Source organism: Myotis yumanensis, unplaced genomic scaffold (genome assembly GCF_028538775.1).
Source record: "Myotis yumanensis isolate MYYU_CA2020_CCGP unplaced genomic scaffold, mMyoYum1.0.hap1 SCAF_2, whole genome shotgun sequence".
Taxonomy (NCBI): Eukaryota; Metazoa; Chordata; class Mammalia; order Chiroptera; family Vespertilionidae; genus Myotis; species Myotis yumanensis.
The window spans coordinates 114,959,395-114,984,358 of record NW_027223753.1 but is presented as its reverse complement, the minus strand read 5'-3'; the positions used below and the strand labels follow the sequence as shown (position 1 = coordinate 114,984,358).

Below are 24,964 nucleotides of genomic sequence, written 5' to 3'. Positions count from 1 at the left end.
GGAGTGGGTTGGAGGTGGGAGGGTCTAATATCTTGTCCCTGTTCCCCCAACACACAGATGCACTTACTTAATGTGGAAAAATATCTAATGTAATCCAACAGCTGATTAAGTGTAAAACACCAGAAGCATTTCCATTCCTAATTTTAAAAATATATTTTATTTATTTCTGAAAGAGGAAGGGATAGGGAGAGATAGAAACATCAATGATGAGAGAGAAACATTGATTGGCTGCCTCTTGCACACCACCCACTTGGGATCGAGCCCACAGCCTGGGTATGTGGCCTGACCAGGAATCAAGCTGGTGACCTCTTGGTTTGTGGGTCAATGCTCAACCACTGTGCCACACTGGCCGGGCTCCATTCCTAATTTAATGAATCAAGGATGGTGGCCCCAATACTATTATTTAGCATCATTCTAAAGATTTAGTCAACAGGAAGAAAAGGAATAAATACTTGAAAGTTTAAGTCAACATTACTACCAGCAACTGGATAACTTTATTAGAATAAAAGAATTGAGCACCATAGACAGAACAAAATAAACAGGCAAGATGTGATGGACAATATTAAGCAGAAAAAAATCCTGTTAGAGTCTAAAGTGCTCATATCAATATACATAAATGCCTAGGAAAATATCCAAAGTATACGGGCCAAAATGAACCACTGTTACTGCTTACAAAAATAATGAGTATTTGTTCCACGGTGTTTCCTGCTCTAATGCTTTCATGCTATCATGACTGTGGAGCAAAGTTAGGCCTCTGGGTTGAAAATGTTAAATATCTCAAAGCTGCTGGGTCACAGACCTGAATCAAACCCAAGCTACCTGAGCAGGGCTCTGGCAGCCCCATTCTTGGCAGGAGAGAAGGACAGAGTTCCAGGTCGTAGGCTGAAACGGACTTTTTTTGTTTGTTTGTTTTGCTAATCCTCACCTGAAGATATCTTTCCCATTGATTTCTAGAGAGAGTGGAAGGAAAACTGAGGGAAGGAGGGAGGGAAAGAAGAAGGAAGGGAGGGAGGGAAGGAGGGAGGGAGAGAGAAATATCAATGTGAGAGAGACACATCGATTGGATGACCCCTGTATGAGCTCCAACTGGGGCCAGGGATTGAACTTGCAACCCACGTACATGTCCTTGACTGGGAATTGATCCCATGACCCTTTGGTCCATGGATCGACACTCTAAACCACTGAGCAAAACTGGCCAGGGCTGAAAGGGACTTCTTGATATACAGAATGTAGACATATACTATGTGTATAACAATCACAAGCAGAAATAACTTCTATAATGGGAACAAGAGGGGATGAATGAACACAAAATTAAAAAATCATTTAAGGTCCCTTAATTAACAGCATTGTTCATCTGGCCTCATGATCTTGGGACATACCATAATGGTAAATACTGAAATTATTCATTCTGTTGCAAATAATCATCATGGGGGTGCTACATCTATAGTAAATATATTGCAAATGTGAAGAAAGCCTTATCATAAGGGAGATTTGTCACATTTTTCATTCCTGGGGGAAGGTGGCACAAACCTGATAGATTAAGTATAATTCAACTCTTACTCAATAACCTAATGGTATCTATACACTAACCACAGGTCTTGTATTATTTAAAAAAACAAAGGCAATTACATCTGAGGCAAACTTCCTTTAGAAATTAGAGATACTTGGTGAAACTGTTTACTATTTTAAAATATGGAATTTAAATATACTACCTACATTATAAAACAATGCCATAAAAGGGAACAGGTCTGAGCTACTAATAGAACATAAGCCTGTTGGACATGGTCACAAATAGTTTTCTAGCAGAATCACCTTATAAAGTAATTAGCCTAAGATTGTTAACCATAAGCTCATAAGATTTATAATTTAAATATAAATGGCACTCATTATTAAAAAATCTTTATATATATATATATATATATATATATATATATATATACACACACAAATGTTTTCTGTCATATATACCTTCTAAAAAGATACTTGGAATGGCTGATTTCTGATGAGGAAAAGGGCATGTTCTCCTAGTCTCACATCCTCAGAATCAATGTTGATAGCCTGTAGGTCTTGAAACAAAACATACATCATGGAAGCAAAAAATACTTCCTTTTTATTCCAAAGCAGCAGTTAAAAATAGTACAGTTCTGAGTTCTGAGAAGAAGAGAGGTAGGTAAGAAAACAAAAGTAAAAACCTTCCTCTAAGCATTTATATCAACTAATTGTCATTAATTTGCAATGTGCCAAAAAATAAATGTGCTATCCCTCCATTAAATCAACATTTAAATAATACAAATGAAGAAAATAGTTTTGAGAAATATATAACTGCATGATAACCAAAGTCATACACGAGATAAATTATAATCACAAAGTAATCTCTGGAAGTCATTGAAAAGGGCTAATTCTGAAAATAATTAAAACATTAGACTTAAATCCCAAAAGTCATCACTGTATGGTCTGATAAACTATACTGCCTGCTTTTTATAAATAATAAAGAAAACATACAGATGAGAACAAGGGGATTATCAATTTCTAAACGATGGTGCTAGGCTGCCCAGCCCAGAACATAACACTCAGCATTTACTGTTTATCATATGCTGCCAGATGATGTGGATTTTATTAGGAAGGCCTCTGGACAAAGAGAATGATACTGAGGGAGGAAATAACTGGTCCAAGGCTGCCCACCTACCTGGCGACACAGCCAGGCTTCTAATCTAGGTCTAAGGTGGGCTCGTCTGTGTTCTACTACAAAGGCCAGACTGCTCAACTTGAGGATTTAGACTGTCTTCTAAAGTATTATTTACTATGTTAAAAATCTCAAACAAACTTTTAAAAATTAGTTACAGATTATGCATGAAGGAAAAAAAAGTGCCAATATTAACATGTGGGAACTGTTTAGGACTATTATTAAGGTTTTTCCCTCCTTTTTCTAAATTTACATCTGATACTTGTTTGCTCAGCTTTAGACAATTAAAATAAAATGATTTTTAAAAGAGGTTCAAAGAATAGAATGTACTATTTCAGAGTGCCACTCTGCAACCATTATGATCCCAATTCCTGTTCTCCCACCAATGAGCTGCGTATGAGCTTAGGCAATGTACTCATCCTCGCTCAACCTTGCTTTCCTCATCTGTAAAGTTGGGGAACAAAAATTTTTTAAGACATGTATCTCACGGGCCAGGGAAAAATTAAACAAGATGATATAACACACTTAAAACAGGACCTAGTGCTTATGACCTTGCATACATGCTCAAAAACAGAGGCCCACTCTACCTAAATGGTGGTGTTGCTGACCCTCTCAACGCCAGCAAAGTCTAAGTGTCCAGGCACACAATTTTTCCCACTATGTTAACATAACTGCCCTTTTACTAATAGATTTTTTTTTTTTTTAAGTAGATGGTAGCTGTTGCAACACTTTAGTCGGAAAACCTGTAGCATCGAAGGCACAGTGGATTCCAGCAGGCCCCTGGCAGCACCAGCAGCAGCTGCGGTCACTCAGCACAGGGCCTCTCAATGGGGGTCAGGCCTGTGTGTTCCTTGTTTGCTTCACTTGTGCTTGACTTTCTTGAGTCTTGGCTTTAAAAACATCCTTAAGTATGAGGATGTTTTGAGATGAGCATGATCTCATTTAGAATATCGGACTGTAGCCACCTCCCCATGGGCTCACCCCACCCTCCGTCTTCCCCCCGAGGGTAAAAGCATTTGTGAAAATCCAAGAATGTAAAAAGCCTGGCAAATCCTGGCTGTGCTTTATGGACTAGTGGACAGTGTGAGGGATAGTTGTGTGATGGATAATTGTGTGTGAGTGTGTATGAGTGTGTCTACAGTAGTCCCAAGGGATCATATTCCTTCCATCTCTCCAAAGTTTCTGTCTCCCAAAATACATTATCCATAATAATAGCAGCTAGGATTTCTGCCTAAGCCCTATAAATATCGATGTGTTTTATCCACCCTTTTACAAATGAAGAAACTGACACTCATCATGAGTAAGTGAACTGTCCCTAATGCCCCCAAAGGAACACACTAACCTGATTTTACAGCTGAGCGCTCCCCTGTCAGCCACATTCCCCCACCCACCTGCCACTCTCCTACACATCTGAACAGGCACCACTGGTTAACTTGATACCAAGCCAAAACTAATACAGGGGTCTCCCTTCCAGTTCATTATCCCAGCAGCATGTTTAGCAGCCCTAAAACCAAATTTCCTAAGTACCTCCTCAGGACTTGAGGGCCCCAGGCATGGTGCTAGCGGTTGATGAAATTCAGGTGAGCAGAAGGAACAGACCCTGGCCTAGGAACTACAGGCTCGCAGGAATACACACAGGACAAGCCCGGCCATCATAGATGCGAGGCTTCATGTGGTGCATCAGCCACACTGCAGAGACCTGGCCTGACCGGGGGCCTGAACCACGGGGAGTCAGGCACGTGCTCTGAACCTCAGGCCACTACACAGATCATCAGCATGAGCGCCTCTCAGCTGTTCAGAGAATGCTTTGTGAATACTCCAATCATCAAACAACACAAACAGCAAATCCAGAGGTTTCCAGAGTCTGGGCGTGCCGGGGTTGTGACCCGCAGGGAAAGGGGAAATGCAAGCTGCTGCTGTCTGAGCAGCTCTGCCCAGAGCAGCTGGTCCAGCCTTCTGGCAGGAAGAGAAAGCCTGCTTCCCAGGCACCAGAGAGAGAAGTGAGAAAGAGGTAGCTTCTTAGCCCCTCATACTCACAGAAACAAGGAAAGAAGCCAAGAGGGAAGAAGTGGTGCATGGCTCTGGAGGGTTGAGGGGACACCCCTCATCCTACTGCTCAGGTGAGTTCCCAAGTGATGGGCTCCGTCAGCATCAGGAAGCGGAGGTCCTCACCCCCACACAGTAACTCCCTCACAGGGATGCCGGCTTCTCTGTCTCTACCACCAAGAGTAGGAATGGTTCTAAAACACTAAGTAGGCAAATGAGTGAGTAAATGTTGTATGAAACACGTACCAGGAGTTGGAAAGTGACAGGCATCCGAGCAAACACGACCAGCAGACCTGCGGACTGGCCTGGAGAGTGCTATAAGACTTAGAAAGGTTACATACACATCTTGATATCCCAGTTCTCTTGAAATGATGATGATCAGCAACAGTGGGTCCGCCACCCCAAGTAGAATCTGAGAGGCCACCCCTTTCCTAAAAGGCATGCCCATTTCCCGGTCACCTCAGCCCACCCTGTGCACAGCAGCCCACCACCAGTGCACTGCACCGGTCTGGCCCCTGTGTGGCCCAACCCTGCCCTAGGAATTGCCATTTTCACACTTTACTCTCCACTGAATGGAAAATCAAGTGGCACAGATCTAGAAAAACTAACACTGAGGGTGTTTTGAGATTTGCACTTTCATGCTCTTACACTAGTACCCAAACCCTGATACAGAAGCAGTAGCTGAGGATTGGGGAGAGAGTGGAGAAGGAGGGAGGGTAAAGGAACAATGCATTTTATGTGAGTTGAGTGAAAGCATGTTATAGGCCTAGCACACCCCAAGCACAGGCCTGGCACAACGTCAGCTGCTACTCCCTGTGACCACACTCCAACCACAGGGCAGGGCCAAGGCCTCGAATCCCATCTCGTACATCACTGTTTTCAATGGGCTTTCACCAAACTCCAAGACATCACACAACAAACCTGGCCCTCTGCCCCTCATCACATCTGGACAGCTGTTCTCCCCATCCCACACGAGAATAGAGAGAATAGCATTTCCCCTTAGCAGTTCCAGAGAAAAGGGAATCAAGGAGAATGAAGTTCAAGTTTCCCAAACAGATGTGAGAAGACTATGCAGTTCATCACCCTACACATGACTTCAGCAAAAGCAAACCTCAGACTCACTGCAACTGCAGAGGCTGCCGCATATCCTATTATCTATCACGTTGTCTAAGCCCTAACAAATTATAAAATCAAAAAGGGGAAGTTCGTTTTGAAGAAGTGAGATGTGTATCTGAATACCAACTACACCACTTTATACAACTCCTCCTTATCAGAGAATAACTTCCAACATAACACTATATTGGTTCTTCTAATATAATCCTAATAATGATTATTACTAATAATAACAACTTAAAACACATTTACATAGTGCTTAATAATTCTGAAAGTACTCTGTCTCCTTAGAGACAAGTGGGTCAAGTGCTCTATGCTGATTAACAAGTAAGAGCACTAAGGCGCAGAGCCCACCAGTAACTTGTTCGAGGTCACAGAGCTGAGCAGTCAATACAGCTGCATGGTTCATACATGGATTCCAGAAACATATAATGTGACTCAGAAGTCAAGAAAACAGCAAACCCTGTGGTGAGTAAACAGAGATGCAACATTGCCATTCACATACATACTAATACACATACATATGTTCACAAACACACACACGCACACAAGTAGATGCCAAAGTCATATTGTAAAAAATAATTTCATGTTAAATGTTTCAGAAGGCTCCATCCAGTTACTCTTTCTGACCAATTATTAAGAAAAGATGACCAGTTTGACTTACAGGTTAAAATGTAGTTTTTTGTCTTATTCATTAAACAGCATAGTAATCACAAAGCAACCACTCACTCAGATCAGATCTTTCTGGTGTTGAGTCAACATGCAATATAATTACTCCTAAATGGGCAACACTAACGTTCCTTCCAATGAAGTGTGTTTGTGACTAGAGTATCCAGGACTCTCTGCCCTGAGCACACATCGCCCTCTAGTGGGACGCACTTCTCAAATTCTGGGCGAAGTCCCTCACTTGATGCTTACAGCAGAGATCGCCAAACATTTCTTACATAGCTTTTCAGCTCAGTATTTTTTTAGCAAACACTCTCACTCAACACATATTTATTTGTTTCTATACTAATATCAGCATAACAATTATGTTTATTATAAAACCTAGACAAAACAGAACTGGTTGTTTCAAAATGTAATCTAAATAGAAATTCTAATCACTTCCTCTTGCACCCAATGGCCCACCTCAGGCACCCACATTGGAGATAACTGTGCTTGAGAGAGAATCAGATAATATAATTTTATTCAAAAACATTCAGACACTCATGATTTTTCTCTTTAAGAGTCCTGTAACTTAAGTCTGTGTGTGAATGAGGCATAGGAATTCTAAAGTTGGTCATTTCATGAACTAGAAAGATACGTCGTAGTCAGGCTAACCATAAAACTAAAGCGGTTTGGGTGGACTAGGTAAAACTCACTTGGGAACAATATAGTCTTTACTCAACATTTAGCGCAAGCAGGTTAGCAATCCAAAAGCACACCTTGAATCTCAGGTAGCCCTACTTTCCTTCCAGATAGCTCACGTCTACATATTACAAATCTTAGCACTCTTGAAGGCTTTTATCTAAGAAAGTCTTTATTCCAAAAAAAAAAAAAAAAAGATTTCAAGGTGTCCACCCCAGAAGAACCCAGTATCACTCTGTCCTATGTCAGTGAGCAGAGAACTCTGTAGTCTTTTATCATCAGTATGCTCTCCGGAAGGACTGAAGCATTTCCACTTAGGCTCGAGTTAGAGATTATACTGGGTCTGTGTGCCTCACTCACAGCATCCGGATACCCTAGTTGGCATGAACCTTATCTTCGAGAAGCAGAGTGATGACCCACACATATCCCAGAACAGAAGTAATCTGGAAAAGATTCACATCAAGTTCACGTGGAGGTAGCACAGTGAAAGATTTGTGGTGGTTCTTTTTGTTCTCTCTTCTTTCCATATATGAAATTCCCAAAGACTACTATGAAAACCAAAGGTATTTATAATCAGTTAACTAAGGTATTCATTGAAGGTAGGTACCATGTCTTAAAACTTACCTCTGCATTCCTGGTACCTAGCACGACTTGGACATACCACAGGCACTTTCCATTGTAAAAAGAACACAAGCTTTTTATTTCTCCACAAAATAAGAAGGGGAAAAAAACCTGAAAATCTGATGTTTATAGATAAGTTCAGTATTGAAACAATCTATTACTAGGAAGCATATGATAACAACTGTCTGTGTGATGGTTAATTTTATGTGTCAGCTTGGCTAGACTATGTCTTGGGGTCAAACTCCAATTTAGATGAAGACTTTTTTAAAAATATGAATAACGTTTAAATCCATAGACTTAGTAAAGCAGATTATCTTCTATAACATGGGTGGGCCTTATTCAATCAGTTAAAGACCTTAAGAGAAAATACAGGACCCCAAGGAAGAAAGAATTCTGCCTCCAGGCTGCCTTCAGATTCAAGCTGCAACATCAGCACTTCCCTGAATCCCCAACCTGCTGGCCTGCCCTGCACATTTCAGATTTGCCAGGCCCCATAATCATGTGAGCCAATTCCTTAAAATACAGCTATACACCACTTAACAACTAGGGCACATTCTGAGAAATGCATCAATAGGCAATTTTGTCGTACGAACATCAGAGTGCACTACACAAACCTAAATAGTCTAACTTACTACACACCTAGGCTACAAGTCTGTACAGTATATGTTACCATACAAAACAACATGAGATTAAGTTGAGCACATGAGAAAATGATGCAATCAAACATGGTAAACACGAGGTGTATGAGGCTGGCTGCTGCTGGCTTAATACAGCATACTGTTTTATACCAAACTTTTTTTTATATAAGTAGAAAGAGTACACTCTAAAATGACAATTAAAAGTACAGCAAATACACAAACCAGTAATACAGTCATTTTATTATCATTATCAAGTATTATATTCTATACTTTTGTGCGATACTTTTATATGACAGGTAGCACAGTAGGTCTGTTTATGCCAGCATCACCACAAACACATGAGCAACACACTGTACTACAACATTATGATGGCTACAGCATCAGTAGGCAATAAGAATTTTTCAGCTCCATTATAATCTTATGGGACCATCGTCATATATGCAATCTGTCATTGACTGAAATATCATTATGTGGCAAATGACTGTAAATATTCTCTCTCTTAATATATATATGTGTGTGTGTGTGTGTGTGTGTGTGTGTGTGTATACATACACACACACACACACACACACACACATACATACATACAGTGGGGCCTTGACTTACGAGTTTAATTCGTTCCAAGACCGAGCTCATTAAGGAGCTCGTTAACTCAAATTACTCTGTCAACTCAATGCAAAAAATCGGCCAAGAGACAGCTGGTATCTCAAAAAACTCCTTAGTCAGGACACTCGTAAGTCAAGGCCCCACTGTATATATATTTATATTTACATTTTTCCCCTATCGGTTCTGTTTCTCTGGAGAATCCTGTATAATATACTGTCTATAGATTTTTCAAAGACCATAACCACAGGTATTCATTCGCTGCTTTCTGATATGCTAAATCTATTACTTCCACTGCATTAAAGCCAAACCACTGCATAAAATCCAATCACTAGATGAAGGATATTCTTCTAAAACGAAAATGATGAGAAATGACAATAAAAGGATGAAGAAAAAGCTTTCCAACCGATATACCTAGTAGACCAGCCCAATGGACATTTTTATAATGGTGGAACTTTTTAGTCATACAATAGAATGATTTCAGGGTGAAGACCTCTTCAAAAGGTATTACACTTTATTAAGAAGGCTTTGGCAAAATTTATAGAATGAAAAAGAAGAAAATATGCTAATAAAATGGGAAAAGAAGAAAAAAATAACTACCTCTTGGTTATCTTTATTTTGGTGCGGCCAGAAAATCTTATGATAAAGCGTCTCCAATGAATTGCTAGAATCAGTTCGGTCAAAACAGTGTCGATCCAACACTTCCAATGTGTGCAAAACCCGGCTAATGGTGACCCCTAGAAATGAAAAGTAAGCAAGCAGTTAAAGAGGCTAAATGAGGCCAGACAGCACAATACAAAACTCATTATTATGGGTACAAAAGGGATTTTAAAAAATCATTCCCAGGACAGAAGAGTTGCCAACAAAACCAAACCTGGAAAGCTAGACAGCCAGGGTCTGAAGGGCATAAACTAAAGAACTTCCTCATGCCCTAACCGGTTTGGCTCAGTGGATAGAGTGTTGGCCTGCGGACTGGAGGGTCCCAGGTTCGATTCCGGTCAAGGGCATGTATCTTGGTTGCAGGCACATCCTCAGTAGGGAGTGTGCACGAGGCAGCTGATCGATGTTTCTCTCTCATCAATGTTTCCAACTCTCTATCCCTCTCCCCTCCTCTCTGTAAAAAATCAAAAATCAATAAAATATATTAAAAAAAAAAAGAACTTCCTCAGAATTCACTAAGTGGCTCCGTCAGAGAGCAGAGAGCATCCTTATCCAATATGTGGACAGGTTGATGAGAATCAGAAGCATGGCAGATGAAGTCCCATGTTCAAAAGCACTCCTCCGTTGTGTTCTGTACCTGCTGTTGACTCTTGGCACTTGTCAAAAGACCACCGAACTTCCACTGCACGGCCTCTCTGTTTTATCTGCTGTTCTACCTCATAAATCCTTGCCCGAACCTGAAAAAAAAGCACTTCTAATTAACTTGTGCTTGGAGAGCCACAGTGGTTGTTTAAATCATGTCATGATTTTCCACATGAGCAGAGAATCCTATGGTGAACTATATACAGTATTCACTGCATTGTAGGAAGTTCAGCCTGTTTCCCCAAGAGTGCATTTTAAAATTTACAAGTGGTGATCCTATGCCAGTTTTTAATAATAAATGCTTACAAAAAAACCTTTATAACTGAAAATATATTAGGACATCACATAAAAAGGGAAAGTTCTAAATATCATCTATAAGCCATTCTTCTACGTATGAAAACAACCGGTCATGCTTATTAACTTAATAAGACTGCTCTGAAAAAACAGAGACATTTTTCTAAATATTAGTCACCATTCTTTGGTTCAAGTTTCTTAAGTCTTTGAACCAAATAACCCAGCACTAATAAAAACATAATAATTACTAAATATCACAGACCACTACTTTGAGAGTTGTGGAACACCACTATAATTATCGTCTGGGTGGCAGAACTCTCTGCAAGAACTGCCTGGCAAAGGGTAAGAAGAAAGGGAGCAACATGCTTCCCCCCCCAAGGCCACCCAGAGAGAGGGGCAGAGCTGGGAATGGCACCCAAGCATGTGAGATGTTAAAACTCACCTGGCCCTCTATGCCCTGACGACTCTCAAGAATGAGAACCCCCATCAAAGCACTGCAACAGAAAGTCTACCTGCTGATTGAAGGCCGTGTTCCCGCCCGGCATGGGGAGGCTGGAGGGCGCCACCTGCAGTAGATCCAGGGGTGAGCCTGGGTTCACGCTCTTACTGTCGTTTGTGGAATAATTCCACACTAAGGCACTTGGGCAACAGAGAGTGACAGTCTGGAGAGAAAGCAGGAAAATCCAGATAAAGAGAAAGAAAAGTATAACAACAGCTTCACAGTAAAATGACACCTTATCATGACTATTACAGTTTCTTACCAGTAAGATTAAAATATCTTATCCCAGTCTCATCTTTTCAAGTGATAAGACAAAACTAAGACAGAATTACCCCTTTGAAAGGGAGGAAGTATAGTATTACGAAATTACCTAGTACAGGAAACCTAGTACAGGAAACCTAGGAAACATAAAAATGAAGTAATCATCACAGTTGGCAAATTATTTCTATAAAAAGCCAGACAGTAAATGTTTTGAGCTTTTTGGAACATCTATAGTTTCTGTCTCATATTCTTCTTTTTTTTGTTTTAATAACTCATTGGAAACATGAAATGATTATAGCTCACAGGCTGCACTTGGCCCTCAGTTGTAACTCGTCCACCCTGGCTGAGCCCCTTACAGACTGTCTTACTCAACCAGCTTGACTGAAGTACTTTCTATGACCACCTTACTTCTACGTCACAGCAACCCCATTCCCCAACTGTGTGAAAGAGGAACGTGAGACAGAGATTAGTAACAGCCCTAAATTGAGTCCAGCACACGTGCCTGGCACTCCTATGTTGATCCTGCGGCCTCTAAAATGCAAAGTAAATAGTACAGCTCACATTTTAATTGAACACATACTTTGTGCTGAACAATATCCTGGAAGCTTTCTGTCCTCATAATCTTAAACCCATCTGGTAATAAGTAAAGCATTAAACAGTCCATCAATCTTCAGAGGGAAGGCAGGGGAAGGTGGAGGTAGGGGGTAAGGGATCAACCAAAGGACTTGTATGCATGCATATAAGCATAACCAATGGACACAGACACTAGGGACTGAGGGCATGTGCTGGGGATGTGGGGGTGGCCAATGGGGAAAAAGGAGACATATGTAATGCTGTAGGTAATATTTTAAACAATAAAGATTTAAAAAAAAAAAAAAGAAGAAGAAGAACTGTCATCATCCCCCATTCACACTTGGGAAACAGAGCCTCAAGGTCCAAGTTATCAACTGGCAGAGCAGAGCCCAAGTCCGGTCTGTCTGAATGATTTTAAAGTATATGTCTTAACCATTCTGCTATCATGCCACTCAACAGCAAACAAAAAGAGCTGAGAGAATGAATGCAACATTTCCTTTTTCTAAAAAGTGAATAGAAAAATAAAAGTACTACCTTTGGAGGTATGGAGACATGTCTGTGGAAGTCAGATGGCAAACAGGAGGACTGTAAAGTCTCTGAACCCTCCAGTGCACGTCTCCCCTGGCATCTATTCCTCCCCACTTCATCCTGTCTGTGACACCGTGGGGTTCTCACCGCCTGTCCATGGCAGAGCCCTTCCCTTGCGTTCTTAGTTCCAAAGCCTCCCATATCCAAGATAATGATCTATCAAATACTATTCCCAGACTCACCTCTACTAGTCTACCCTTAGCTTAGAAATACGCCCTTCAAAAATAATTTTCTTTAAAAAAATCTCATTCACACAGCTGCAATTTCTATCTCTTGCCTTCACAGACACAGTTCTCAAACTAAGAGGAGCATTATTTCACCTCATTCTGCATTACCTGTCAACCTGCCTTAACCTGGCTTCTCACCCAAAATCTGACTGATCATCAAAGACACCACCATAATGTCGAAGGCAAGTTCAGCCACCTTCTTACCAGACCTCCCCAATCCACTGGGCACTGCCACTACCACTACTAACTCCATTTTGAAACTTTCTGCAGTACCTAGAGAAAACATTTAACGTGGTTGTCAAGAATGTGGACTCTGGATCCAGAATTTTGGTCTGAATTCCAGCTTTGCCGCTGACCTCAGGTATGACCTATACTACCTTTCATGGTTAGTGTTACAAAAATAACAGAGGCTACTATCAGATAGGGTGGTTCTGAGAACTAGATGGCTTAATATATGATACAACTTAGAACAGTGCCTAGAACATAGAACATGCTCAGTATTCTTCTTCTCCTCATCTTTGTTTCTACAATAAATTCTCTCTCACTCTCTCTCCAGTTTGACCCAACTTTCTGGGTCATCTCTGTGAAATCCCCTCTGCCATCTCTTAACCACTCATGCCCCTTGGTCCACCTGACCTCTCCCACCACTAATTCTTTAGGTAACCTCGCCCCTCCCAGCCACATGCCTTGAATGATTCAAATCTACATGTGGCCAGTCATCTTGGCTCAGGAGACAGAATTAGACATGTAACAACCTCTTGAAAATATCCACTTGGAGATCCTAAGGGATAAAACAGTCCAAAATTGAACTTACCTAGACTCTTCCAAACTTACTTCTTTGCCTTGTCTCTCTCTCCCCTACTTCCTCACTCCCGTAAGTTGTCCCTCTACTGTTGCTAAAACAATCTAACTAACCACACACTGTTACTTCCATGCACAAAATCCTCAATCATAAGTTATACCCAATCATAAGGTGCACAAGGGTCTTCTATGTGCTGATCCCCAACAGATTTTATACTCCATGTTTCATTAATACCGACCTGCACACAAGAGGCCCAGCCAACCCTCTGAGCCTCTGCCCCTGCTGTGAGCTCTGCCAGGAACACTCTACCACCTTTTTTAACTCGTATTGTAAGCGCCAGTCAGGACTATGTCCTCATGAAGCTCCCCTGAATTCTAGGTGGGATCAGAAATGATCCTTCTCAACTCCCTTAGCTCACTGTGCATCTCTCTGTCAGTCCTTGTCGGAGTCTCAGGAACTGCCTGTTAGCCTGTCTTCCTGACAAAGCAGCAAACTCTACCAGAGCAGAGACTGTGTCTCCAAAGCCAGGCCTGTCCCAAAGCCCCTTAGCCAACAGTTGGACACATTAAGAGCCCAAGAAGTGTGACCTAAACACTAAGCTGGGAGCTACTCTAGTGCAGGGCTGTACCTCATTCCTAACAGCATCAGCTCAGGGGCCAGCATGCTGGGGATGGTCCGCAGGGCACCAGCAGTGATGCTCAATGGAGCAAAGCAGGATGGATTGATTGGATTTAAAGGAAGAGAGAAAAGGCAACCACTCAGGATGTAAACTGAGGAAGCTAAAGATGCTGCATGAAGAAGCTGATCTTCCAGAGAAGTGATACAGCTGGCTTGTTCCATGGATTCCCTAAAGGGTTTTACTCACTGACTACCTAATGGCCCTCATGAAGAACAAGCACAATAACTTACTGCTAAACTAAAGCAACTGATCTTCTTTTGGCTTGATTTAACATAGGGAAATAAAAACATGAAATTTCAATCTATAAATTATGTGGTTGAGGAAGAAACTAGAGCTGAGATGTGAAAGCTGTTGCAATTCCCACCACAATTATCTCCTACACTGAAATCTAACGTAAGTAACAAGGTCAAAGGACTTACCTGCAACATACAACTAAGTCCATAAATGAGGGGACCGTGCTGTGCACAGGATAGAAAGTCTGAGAAGGCCAGCTGCACGGGGCTCACGCCAGGGCCGGGGGGGCCGGGGCTGGGGGCCCCAATGCTCGCATTGTTTGGTCCTATCATCATGTGGGGCGAGTGGGCAGTGAGGAGGCCACTGCTATCGCTCAGCAGCAAGGCAAGACGCCGGGCACAAAAGTAGGCAAGACGACGAGACAGGTAGGCCGACTGAACAAATTCATCTGAATACTGAGGAGCACAAGGACACCAGACTCGGTCATGTCAGTGAAATAACTATCGTAATACAGAATTCTTTTTATTTAAAAAGACAAACTTCAAAGGTACCATATAGACCAGTGCTGTCCGACAGAAACATAACACAAGCCACATATGTAATTTTAAATTTTCTAATAGCCATTGGAAAAACAAAGGTAAACTTAAAAGAATAATATATTTTATTTATCCTCATATAGGCAAATGTTATCATTTCAACATGTAATCAAACCAAGATGTATTGAGACATTATATATACCCTTTTTCTGCATTAAGTCTGAAATCTGGTGTGTATTTTGTACATATCAATTTGTACTTGTCACAGTTCCAACAGTTAACTGCCACATCTGGCTGGCGACTCCTCTACTAGGCAGCACAGGCCCAAGTACTCCAGAGGGGACACACAGGACCAGCATGGGGCAGCCTCGGAAAGGGTACACTGGGGCCGGAAATGGGTGACTTTTCATTAGAATCTCTTTTGTATTGTTTGAATACTCAAGTACATGCATTACCCTTCCAAAGAAATTTTAATTTTTTAAATAAATGTCATCCAGATAACCTAAATTTCAACAAATTTTAGACCAATCATTAAAATAGGAAGTTCCCACAGTGGCTCAAAACATGTAAATGAATATAAAAGATCCTCTGGGTCCTTAAAAAGAGATGACTTGTTTTGTTTTCACAGACATCTGTGTGAACAAGGGGACAGTATTTAAAGAGCTGTTTGCTTAGCTCAGTGATGGGAGAAATCAATGTAGTGAGAATACTTAAAAAGGGCATGTGGCTAAAACTCTGAAATGGCCATTACAAATGACTGCCAGAACTGAAGCCTCGTATCACTTCATGTGTTGTAGCGTTAAGATATTTTTTTCCTTCCATTTCAAAGGGCAATTTTTTCCTCTTCCACCTCTACTTACCTAAGCATTCTTATCAGATCATTTCCTGCCCATGAAATCAACTGGTTATATATACTATACCTGAAGCATTAATGGTAACAGGAGTTTAAGAAGATCATCATCCATTGGTCTGATCTTTTCTAAAACATCCAAGATCCATGTCAAATATTCATGTTTTTCCAGCATTCCTTCCTTAAATGAACAAAGAAAAATTACACTAATAATGTTAAAGTAAAACTAACTAAAATGCAAAAAGCACTGCTATTCTTATGCTTAAGCATAATTTTACTATTGTTTTTGTTGTAGTAAAACTCATTGATCATAGTCCCAATTTCAAACAAAAAGAAGGAATATTACTTTGTACGGTTGCTTTGGGGGTTTGTTGTTGTTGTTGTTTGTGGTTTTTGGTAATCTGCTTAATTCTAAATTAAAAAAAAAAAATTGATTCCTACAAGAAAGAAAACTGAAAAGACTCCCAAGGCATGTATCAAGCACCTGGCTAGATTTTGAGGTGTATGAACTCATCTTCACAGGAGGAAACCTGGCCAATGGCAATAATCATAAAGAAGCCCCCATCATACCATTATCTTGATGAGAAGTTGACAATCCCACCAGATCTAATGCTCCTTAATAGTCTCCTCTATCCCAAAATGAAATTCAGATACTGTAAGCTACCTGTAAAATCTATCTTAAAAAAGACAATGGCATAACTATATTATAAAGAAATAAAAGGAATTTATAACAAAATACTGTAATGTATAAGTATTCCAACATAACTACAGTAAGAAACAGTAACACAACTACAAATTTCCAAAATGCCCCACAGGGGTGGTGTAGACCCTCAATGTAAGCATTCTACTGCCTTCACATATACATACATATAAATACACACATTATTTTATGATAGTCCCTGCACATACATAGTAGATGTCACATTATAGTTCTGTATCATGATTCACATCATGAAAGAAACTTCAAGATAGAAACAAAAAGCTGTTTCCTAGGAAAGACACATACTTTTATGGTCCTTCTGGTAACAACCTTCCTTAGTAGGTTAATATGAACTCCAACTTTGTTCTTAGCACCTCTTACAGATCTATGTATTACCAGTGGTCCACAGCCATGGCTACCAACAAATTGTGTGAAAAAAATGTACTGATAAATACAATATTTATAGGATTACAATGACACCACATTGACATGATATCAAGATATTTACTTGTCGCTAATTTCTAACTTTAAATATTGAAAGTCAAAAAGTGTTAAAGTGTTTTCTGTTAACAGAAAAACTTCAATTTAAAACTTTAAAACCAGGAGAGAAACCAAGATGGCGGCATAGGTAAACACCGGAGATTGCTGCCTCGCACAACCACTTCAAAAATACAACTAAAAGACGGAACGGACATCATCCAGAACCAATGCCGAGACAAAGAAACAGGACACAAATGACAGAAATGGAGGAAAGCAAACTGCTGGATATAGAGTTCAAAACCACACTTTTAAGGTCTTTAAAGAACTGTCTAGAAGCCGCCAATAAATTTAGTAAGACCCTCGAAAAGACTGGTGAGACCACCGATAAATGTAGTGAGATCCTCGATGTTGTGATAAAGGACCAACTAGAAATTAAGCATACACTGACTGAAATAAAGAATATTATACAGACTCCCAACAGCAGACCAGAGGATCGCAAGAATCAAGTCAAAGATTTGAAATACGAAGAAGCAAAAAACACCCAACCGGAAAAGCAAAATGAAAAAAGTATCCAAAAATACGAAGATAGTGTAAGGAGCTTCTGGGACAGCTTCAAGCGTACCAACATCCTAATTATAGGGGTGCCAGAAGAAGAGAGAGAGCAAGATATTGAAAACCTATTAGAAGAAATCATGACAGAAAACTTCCCCTACCTGGTGAAAGAAACAGACTTACAAGTCCAGAAAGCGCAGAGAACCCCAAACAAAAGGAATCCAAAGAGGACCACACCAAGACACATCATAATTAAAATGCCAAGAGCAAAAGACAAAGAGGGTTTCCTAAAAGCAGCAAGAGGAAGACAGTCAGTTACCTACAAGGGAGTACCCATACAACTGTCAGCTGATTTCTCAACAGAAACTTTGCAGGCCAGAAGGGAGTGGCAAGAAATATTCAAAGTGATGAATAGCAAGAACCTACAACCAAGATTACTTTATCCAGCAAAGCTATCATTCAGAAGTGAAGGTCAGATAAAGAGCTTCACAGATAAGAAAAAGCTAAAGGAGTTCATCTCCACCAAACCAGTATTATATGAAATGCTGAAAGGTATCCTTTAAGAAGAGGAAGAAGAAGAAAAAGGTAAAGATACAAATTATGAACAACAAATACACATCTATCAACAAGTGAATCTAAAAATCAAGTGAATAAATAATCTGATGAACAGTATGAACTGGTGATTATAATAGAATCAGGGACATAGAAAGGGAATGGACTGACTATTCTTGGAGGGGGAGAGGGGTGTGGGGGGTGTGGGAAGAGATTGGACAATGATCGTGCACCTATGGATGAGGACAGTGGGTGGGGAGTGAGGGCGGAGGGTGGGGTGGGAACTGGGTGGAGAGGAGTTATGGTGGGAAAAAAGAGGAACCAATGTAATAATGTGAATAAAGATTTAATTTAAAAAAAAAAACTTTAAAACCAGAAAAGTGAATTTTCACTCCATAAAGAAATAAATAAAATGGAATTTTGCATTAAGGTATAAGAGATGATGAATTTAAGATTTTTAAAAATTTTAAATAAATATGATTGTCAATGATTACATAATAGTGCCTCCTCAATGTGCTTTTGTCTATGTACCCATGCCTTTATTTCTGCATATGTATATACTAGGATCAGTTTCACATTTCAGAATGTGACAAATTAAAAATATCATGAACTTTCAAATTGTAGCATTAATGTTACAATTAGATTCCAATCAGTTTACAACCCTAGGGGAAGGGGTGTTGTTGGGGAGGTAGAGGGATTGAGAAAAAACAAACAAACCATGAATCTGGACAACAGTGTAGTGATTGTGGGGGTTGAGGGGGATGGGTGGAGGTGGGAGAAGGCATAGAGGGAATAAATGGTGATGGAAAAAATTAAATTTAAAAAATAGTAAAATAATAATTTTTTTAAAAGACATACTGATTCCAATGTTCCTAATACATAAAGATAACCTCCCAAAGACAATAAGCTTGTTGAGAGACATGTTTTAAAAGATGCAGATTAAATCCTCAGCTCAATAAAAGTAATTGAGCACGCACTGAAGTAATCCTGTAATAAGTGGAGCTAGGATTTGTAAAGAGTTGTTTTTATTGACTGCAACCATGCCATTTCTCAAGAGGACCACGTTTTTTCCTACTTTGTGCTCTTAGGAAAAAATCACTTGCAAGTTGGAAATTATAATTTAAGTTCTAAAAAGGAAATTTAGAAGCCACACATCCTTTCTAATCCCCTTTCTCTTCGGTCAAGAGAGCAGGTAGTGAAAGTCTATGCCAGCGATACAATTTCAGCTGAATATGCACACTTACTCCTCCTTGCCAGGAGTAAAAACTGAGGCACACACGCCCTCTTCTGGTCCATGTGATTTACATCAGCTTGTCTGGATGCCACAGTGCCCTTATAGGCCCCATCAATTGCATTTTGAACTGCAGCGGAGCCCAATTAAGGTGACCTATCTCTGGAATAATGAAACTCTAATGATCTACTAGGAGACAACAGCACAAAGATTTTTTTGAATGAACACATCGAATTTTTGCAAAAGAAAAGGTTTAAAAGGATCATACTTAATAGTGCAATTACATAGTAACAGCACTAACAGAGCTGACATCATTAAAGCTGGAGGTCAACATGTATAAGAAGCAGCTGTCATCTCAGGGCCAAGGTGCAACCTTTAAGCCAATTCAATGTGAGAAATGTCAGATGTCTTTCTCTGAATGTACTGTTCATAGAAAGATTCAATTTAACCCCCAGAAAACTAAACGATAAGGAACTTGCTCTCTTTTTAAAAGAATGCTGCACAGTCTTGGCTGCCCTGGCAAGTTACCTGGAACATGTGGAATGCCAGCTTCGCGTTGTACTCCCACTGCTTCAGGGCTTGCTCCACATCTGGGGGCACAGGGACAGGGCCATCACCCATGCTGGAAGCCATGTGGTAGAAGTCGGAAATCTTGGCCAGCTGCTCTCGAAGATACCTGGTAGATATTTGTGTCCACTCTGCATTTTAAGAAATGGTATAAGAAATGACTTTTCACCCCTTTCTGATCATCTTAAGGATGTACTTATAAAACAAACAACTATGACATAAAGTGGCTTTTGCACATTCAAGCGCTTCAGGAAGGCATGCCCACACCAAAGCCATTAGTTCCATGGCACCCTCCACAGCAGCAGGGATCCAGCCAGCTCTCTCCTGTGCCTCTGCGACCCCTTATCCAGGAGAAGATATCTGCACTCAAATTAGATGCATCAGGGGCTCTTCCATGTTAAACAACAGTTAGCACAAAATAACATGAAAGGCACAAGCAGAAAACAGAACTTCAGAGGCAAGCCCTTCGAGAAATTTCAAGTCTCCACCAAAAGAATTCAAAATCCCCAAGTGTATGTTTTTCAGGGTCCAAGTCAAGTGTCAAACATGCCTAGTTAAGATCTGCTCTGTTTTTGTCAATCTGTGAGAGGCAGCATTCACATGGGCTGGACATGACAGCATTCTGAGCGGCACTGCCCCAGACTGCCAGGGACACAAGAGCAGCAGCCTCTCAGACAACCGTGTGGACCTGCAATGACTGCACTCTCCTCAGAATGCAATCAGCAAGAGTGGTGAGCAACAAAGGTAGGAAACGGCAAAAGAAATAGAAAACATAGCGTAAAAAAATCACTGAAATTATTCAAAAATGTCTGCCACAGGGGCAAAAATTAAATCAGTGTGTTGCCTCTGGCAATCACGGGGGATGAGATGCCAACCTGAGCCCATTCTGTGTGTAAAAATGTAATGATTGCATGCTCACAGTCAAATTTCCCCAAGGATTAGCCAAGTAGCATCTCAGAAGAAACCATCCTACTGAAACATTTTCATTCAACGCTGTTTTCCCATTACTTTGGCAATAGGTTCTCCCACCTTCTTTTAAAGGAAGCTATTTTGACAAGAGTAGATACTAAACATCTTGTTAGTTATTGAGAGTTTTGTTTTTCCTTTTTGAATACTATTAAACTTACTTGATAATAGTACCCAGAGATAACTACTATTAAGTTGTGGTCTAAACCACTTATTCTAATTGTGTCTAATTTAAAATTGAAATTCAAATGCAGATGCTAAACTCCAATAATAAGCCAATGCAAAAGGATGAAGAGATACTAGGTCAACACTTGCCACTGATAACAGATACTATCATTAAAATGAATCCACTGGAGCCCTAGCTGGTTTGGCTCAGTAGATAGAGCATCAGCCTGCGGACTGAAGGGTCCCAGGTTCAATTCTGATCAAGGGCACATGCCCGGGTTGCAGGCTTGATCCCCAGTGGGGGCATGCAGGAGGAAGTTGATCAATGATTCTCTCTCATCATTGATGTTTCTATCTCTCTCTCCCCTCTCCCTTCCTCTCTGAAATCAATAAAAATATATTTTTTTTAAAAAAATGAATCCACTGGAATTAAAAACAAAGACTGAATTACCAATGCTGTCATCTTCTGGTGCCCCTGATATGGATTAACAGTCTCATGCCACTCATTTGTTCAACAAAGTAAAATGCCAACCATCCAATGGATGGGTGGAGCTTAGCTACAATAAACAAAAACAAAAATTACAAGGACCAAAATCCCAGCTTTTGTGTGCCACACCTTACTATTAGCTCATTCTCAGTATCTACTATTCTCAATATCCCCACAGAATATTTTAGCCTCAAGAGCTAAAAATAACACACACATTCACACACCCCAACTTTAAAAAGTTTTTTTTTTAAATAGAAGAAATACATGGTCACTACAGAAAATGTATGAAAACAAAAAGGATCTGTAATCCCACTGAAACCAAAATGTGGGGTCTGAGTTTGTTGTCTCACGAAATCAAAGAATGATGTAGCAGACAAAAATGAATAATGGAACCAAAGTTTATTGAGAGCACCCAAGATAATTAAAGCCTATTAATCCATGTGCAGAGTCCCACATGGCCATAAGCAGCGTGGGCTTAGGATGTGTTCCCCTGCCACAGGAACTCAGGAACCCATTGTGTGCCAGAGAGAGGAGAGAGGACAAGAGGAAGCACAATTTTTAATCTAGGGCAGTGATGGCGAACCTTTTGAGCTCGGCGTGTCAGCATTTTGAAAAACCCTAACTTAACTCTGGTGCCGTGTCACATAGAAATTTTTTGATATTTGCAACCATAGTAAAACAAAGATTTATATTTTTGATATTTATTTTATATATTTAAATGCCATTTAACAAAGAAAAATCAACCAAAAAAATGAGTTCGCGTGTCACCTCTGACACGCGTGTCATAGGTTCGCCATCACTGATCTACAGGGTGGGTACAGCCTTGCTAGTTCTTGATTGGTATTTTCAAAGAATTCTGCCTTAGTAACATCCTTGGGATTGGTTTGTATGCCTCACAGCCTTGTGATTAGTTATTTTCAAGCTACCTGTCTTAGCAATATTCATATATTTTAAACCTCGCTTTTCTCATGTGTGCCTTTCTTTACCTGCCCAATTGGGTTGCTTAGTAACTCTGCCTAGTTGGGTATCCCATTTCTATTTCCTCCTCCCCCCCATGGTCCCCGTCCCTGTCTACATAGCTTCCCTCTGTCTCCTCACCATCACGCATAATCATTAAATATTCTAACATGCAACCTTCGGTCTTTACGTGTGCTTGAACATTTATATAAACACATGTGTGGCTAATAAAGGCTTGCTGAATATACCGCTCCACAATCTCCTCCTATTGGGATTCACATGGACTTTAAATGCAGCCCTCTTAATAGTGCGCTTTAATTATAACTGTAGTCCACTAACAGTAAGTGATCATGGCAAGCAGACAGATTCAGGGGTCTGGACATAAGATAGTCTAGAGTGGGCTGGTATAAAATATTGGACTGCCCACAAAATTTTCATTAGAAATTGAAAACAGAAAACAGCAGCCCTGAGTGGAAAACCACCACAAGAGGGCTGTGACCCACTGCCAGATTCTGACTGGGCCCAGTTCCAGGCAGGAAAAGAAAATAGGAATGGATAAAGATCACAGGGAAGATGGGGGCAAGGTGGGATTCGAAGGTAAAAAGCTACAGAACGTGACCAAAAGGGCTACTCTGAAAATGGAGCAGTCCTACATTCTAGCAACTTGGGGGGTGTGGCCACACTTGTACCTCCTGGAGGTGCAGTAGAACCTAAGGTCCGTGAGCCAGATTGTTAGAAAGTTTATGAGCATGAGCGTTACTGAGAGGGCTCAGGACTGAATACAGTGCCCAGTCCTTTCAACAGTGCTCTCCCTAGCATCCAAGAATCCTACAGCCACTGCACCTCTCTGTCCATGCCTAACCCCCAACAGAGGGCTTCTAGAGGCCACACAGTTCACTACCACCTTACAGACCCAGACACTGCAGGCATCCCCAGGGTCACACAGCTGGCCCAGGACACAAACAGGCGTGAGATGCCCACTCTGGTACATGAAATCACATAAAACGATGAACACATATGGGGAGAACAGAGGTGTGGCAGGGCGGAGCGCAGTAGAGCCAGGCTCCTGGCGAAGGTGTCCTGCAGCACAGCAACAGAGCCCACACGCAGCTGTAGGGGCAGAGTGAACTTGGGAACAGATGGCCCTGAATCCCAATCCCAGCTCTGCCATTCAGCCATGCGACCTGGAGCAGCAGGTCTAACCTCTGCTGAGTCTCACCTTCTTCATCCTACAACAGGATCAATAATATATGTACATCAGAGTGACTGTAAGGGTGAGTTACTCAGCCCCATGCACAGGATGCATAAAATGATCAATAATTGGTAGCTTTGATCATCACCATCAGGATGAAAAGTTTTTAGAAAAAAAAAAAACTAACGGCCAAGCGGTCACTATCAGGACACACCTGCTGCCAATGTCAGTCCCTGCCTCGGCCTCACAGAGCTACCAATGCCTAACACCTGCTCCACAGGCAGACTTACAGAATCAACGTCAGCTCCCTGGTTCCAAACCCTTCGCCAATCAGCAACCCATCATGAATGAAGGCTAAACTCCTTAGCTAGGAATTGGAATCACTTCAAACACTACCCACCACCTAGCATTTCGTACTCCACCAGCCCAAACTGCTCTGACTCTCATGCCTCTGATGCAATCTCTACCAACAATCCTTTTCTACTTACCTGGGTTCATGCATGAGAATTTTCCTGGGCCCAATTCAAATGTCACATCTAACACATAACCTTCTCTAGTCTCTGGACACCACCCTACCACCTAGCGGGGGTCACCCTCTCTTCTCTAACCGATATCTTAGAAACCCCTCCATCTCTCTCTTTCATCCCCATAAAACTCTGCCATACATAGTCAACCATCAAGTATTGACTTGAATCAATGCACCCCAAGGTTCTCTCAAAATGACTACTAAATCAAATTCCTTCCCAATCATTCTGACTCTCCAATCTTCATACAAACATCTTTGCTTTCTAGTTTAAATTCATCACTACATACCTTGAAGGTTTCACACGCCACTATAGGGGAAATGCCAAATTCCCTCTCTGATGCACTGTGTTTATTATAACCAACTTAACTAGAAGCACCTGCTAACCAATGTGCTCCAAAGGCCCATGCAAATATGAAACTTTCAATTATATTTTAATAAACTTACAATAAATGTATGTATTTTGTGAAGGTTCATTTTCCTGGCTGGATTCTTTCCTGTTTCCAAAGCCAGTGGGAACCCACTATGTGAAATAAATACAATGCTGATGATTTTTTAAAAACGCCCACCAAGTCTAGAGACTAACGCACACATCTATCTGTAAGGTGATCCAGTGCTATGTCAAGGACACAGGAGAAGCCTATACCCAACAGCCACCAGGGAAAATTCTTCCTGAGACTGTACCATTACAACAAA

The 24,964-nt window shown here is 40.9% G+C and overlaps 1 protein-coding gene across 1 annotated transcript in view; it reads right to left on the bottom strand.

Moving 5' to 3' along the window:
* The window catches only part of MED12L (mediator complex subunit 12L), a 423,390-nt gene that overhangs the window by 278,188 nt on the left and 120,238 nt on the right, over positions 1-24,964 (bottom strand). The window contains exons 6-11 of the mRNA XM_070405985.1: positions 19,940-20,109; positions 15,967-16,077; positions 14,696-14,965; positions 11,160-11,309; positions 10,349-10,448; positions 9,652-9,788 (exon numbers count right to left, since the gene is read on the bottom strand). Of these exons, the coding sequence (XP_070262086.1) occupies positions 9,652-9,788; positions 10,349-10,448; positions 11,160-11,309; positions 14,696-14,965; positions 15,967-16,077; positions 19,940-20,109 (938 nt within the window). The remainder of the gene's footprint in view (positions 1-9,651; positions 9,789-10,348; positions 10,449-11,159; positions 11,310-14,695; positions 14,966-15,966; positions 16,078-19,939; positions 20,110-24,964) is intronic.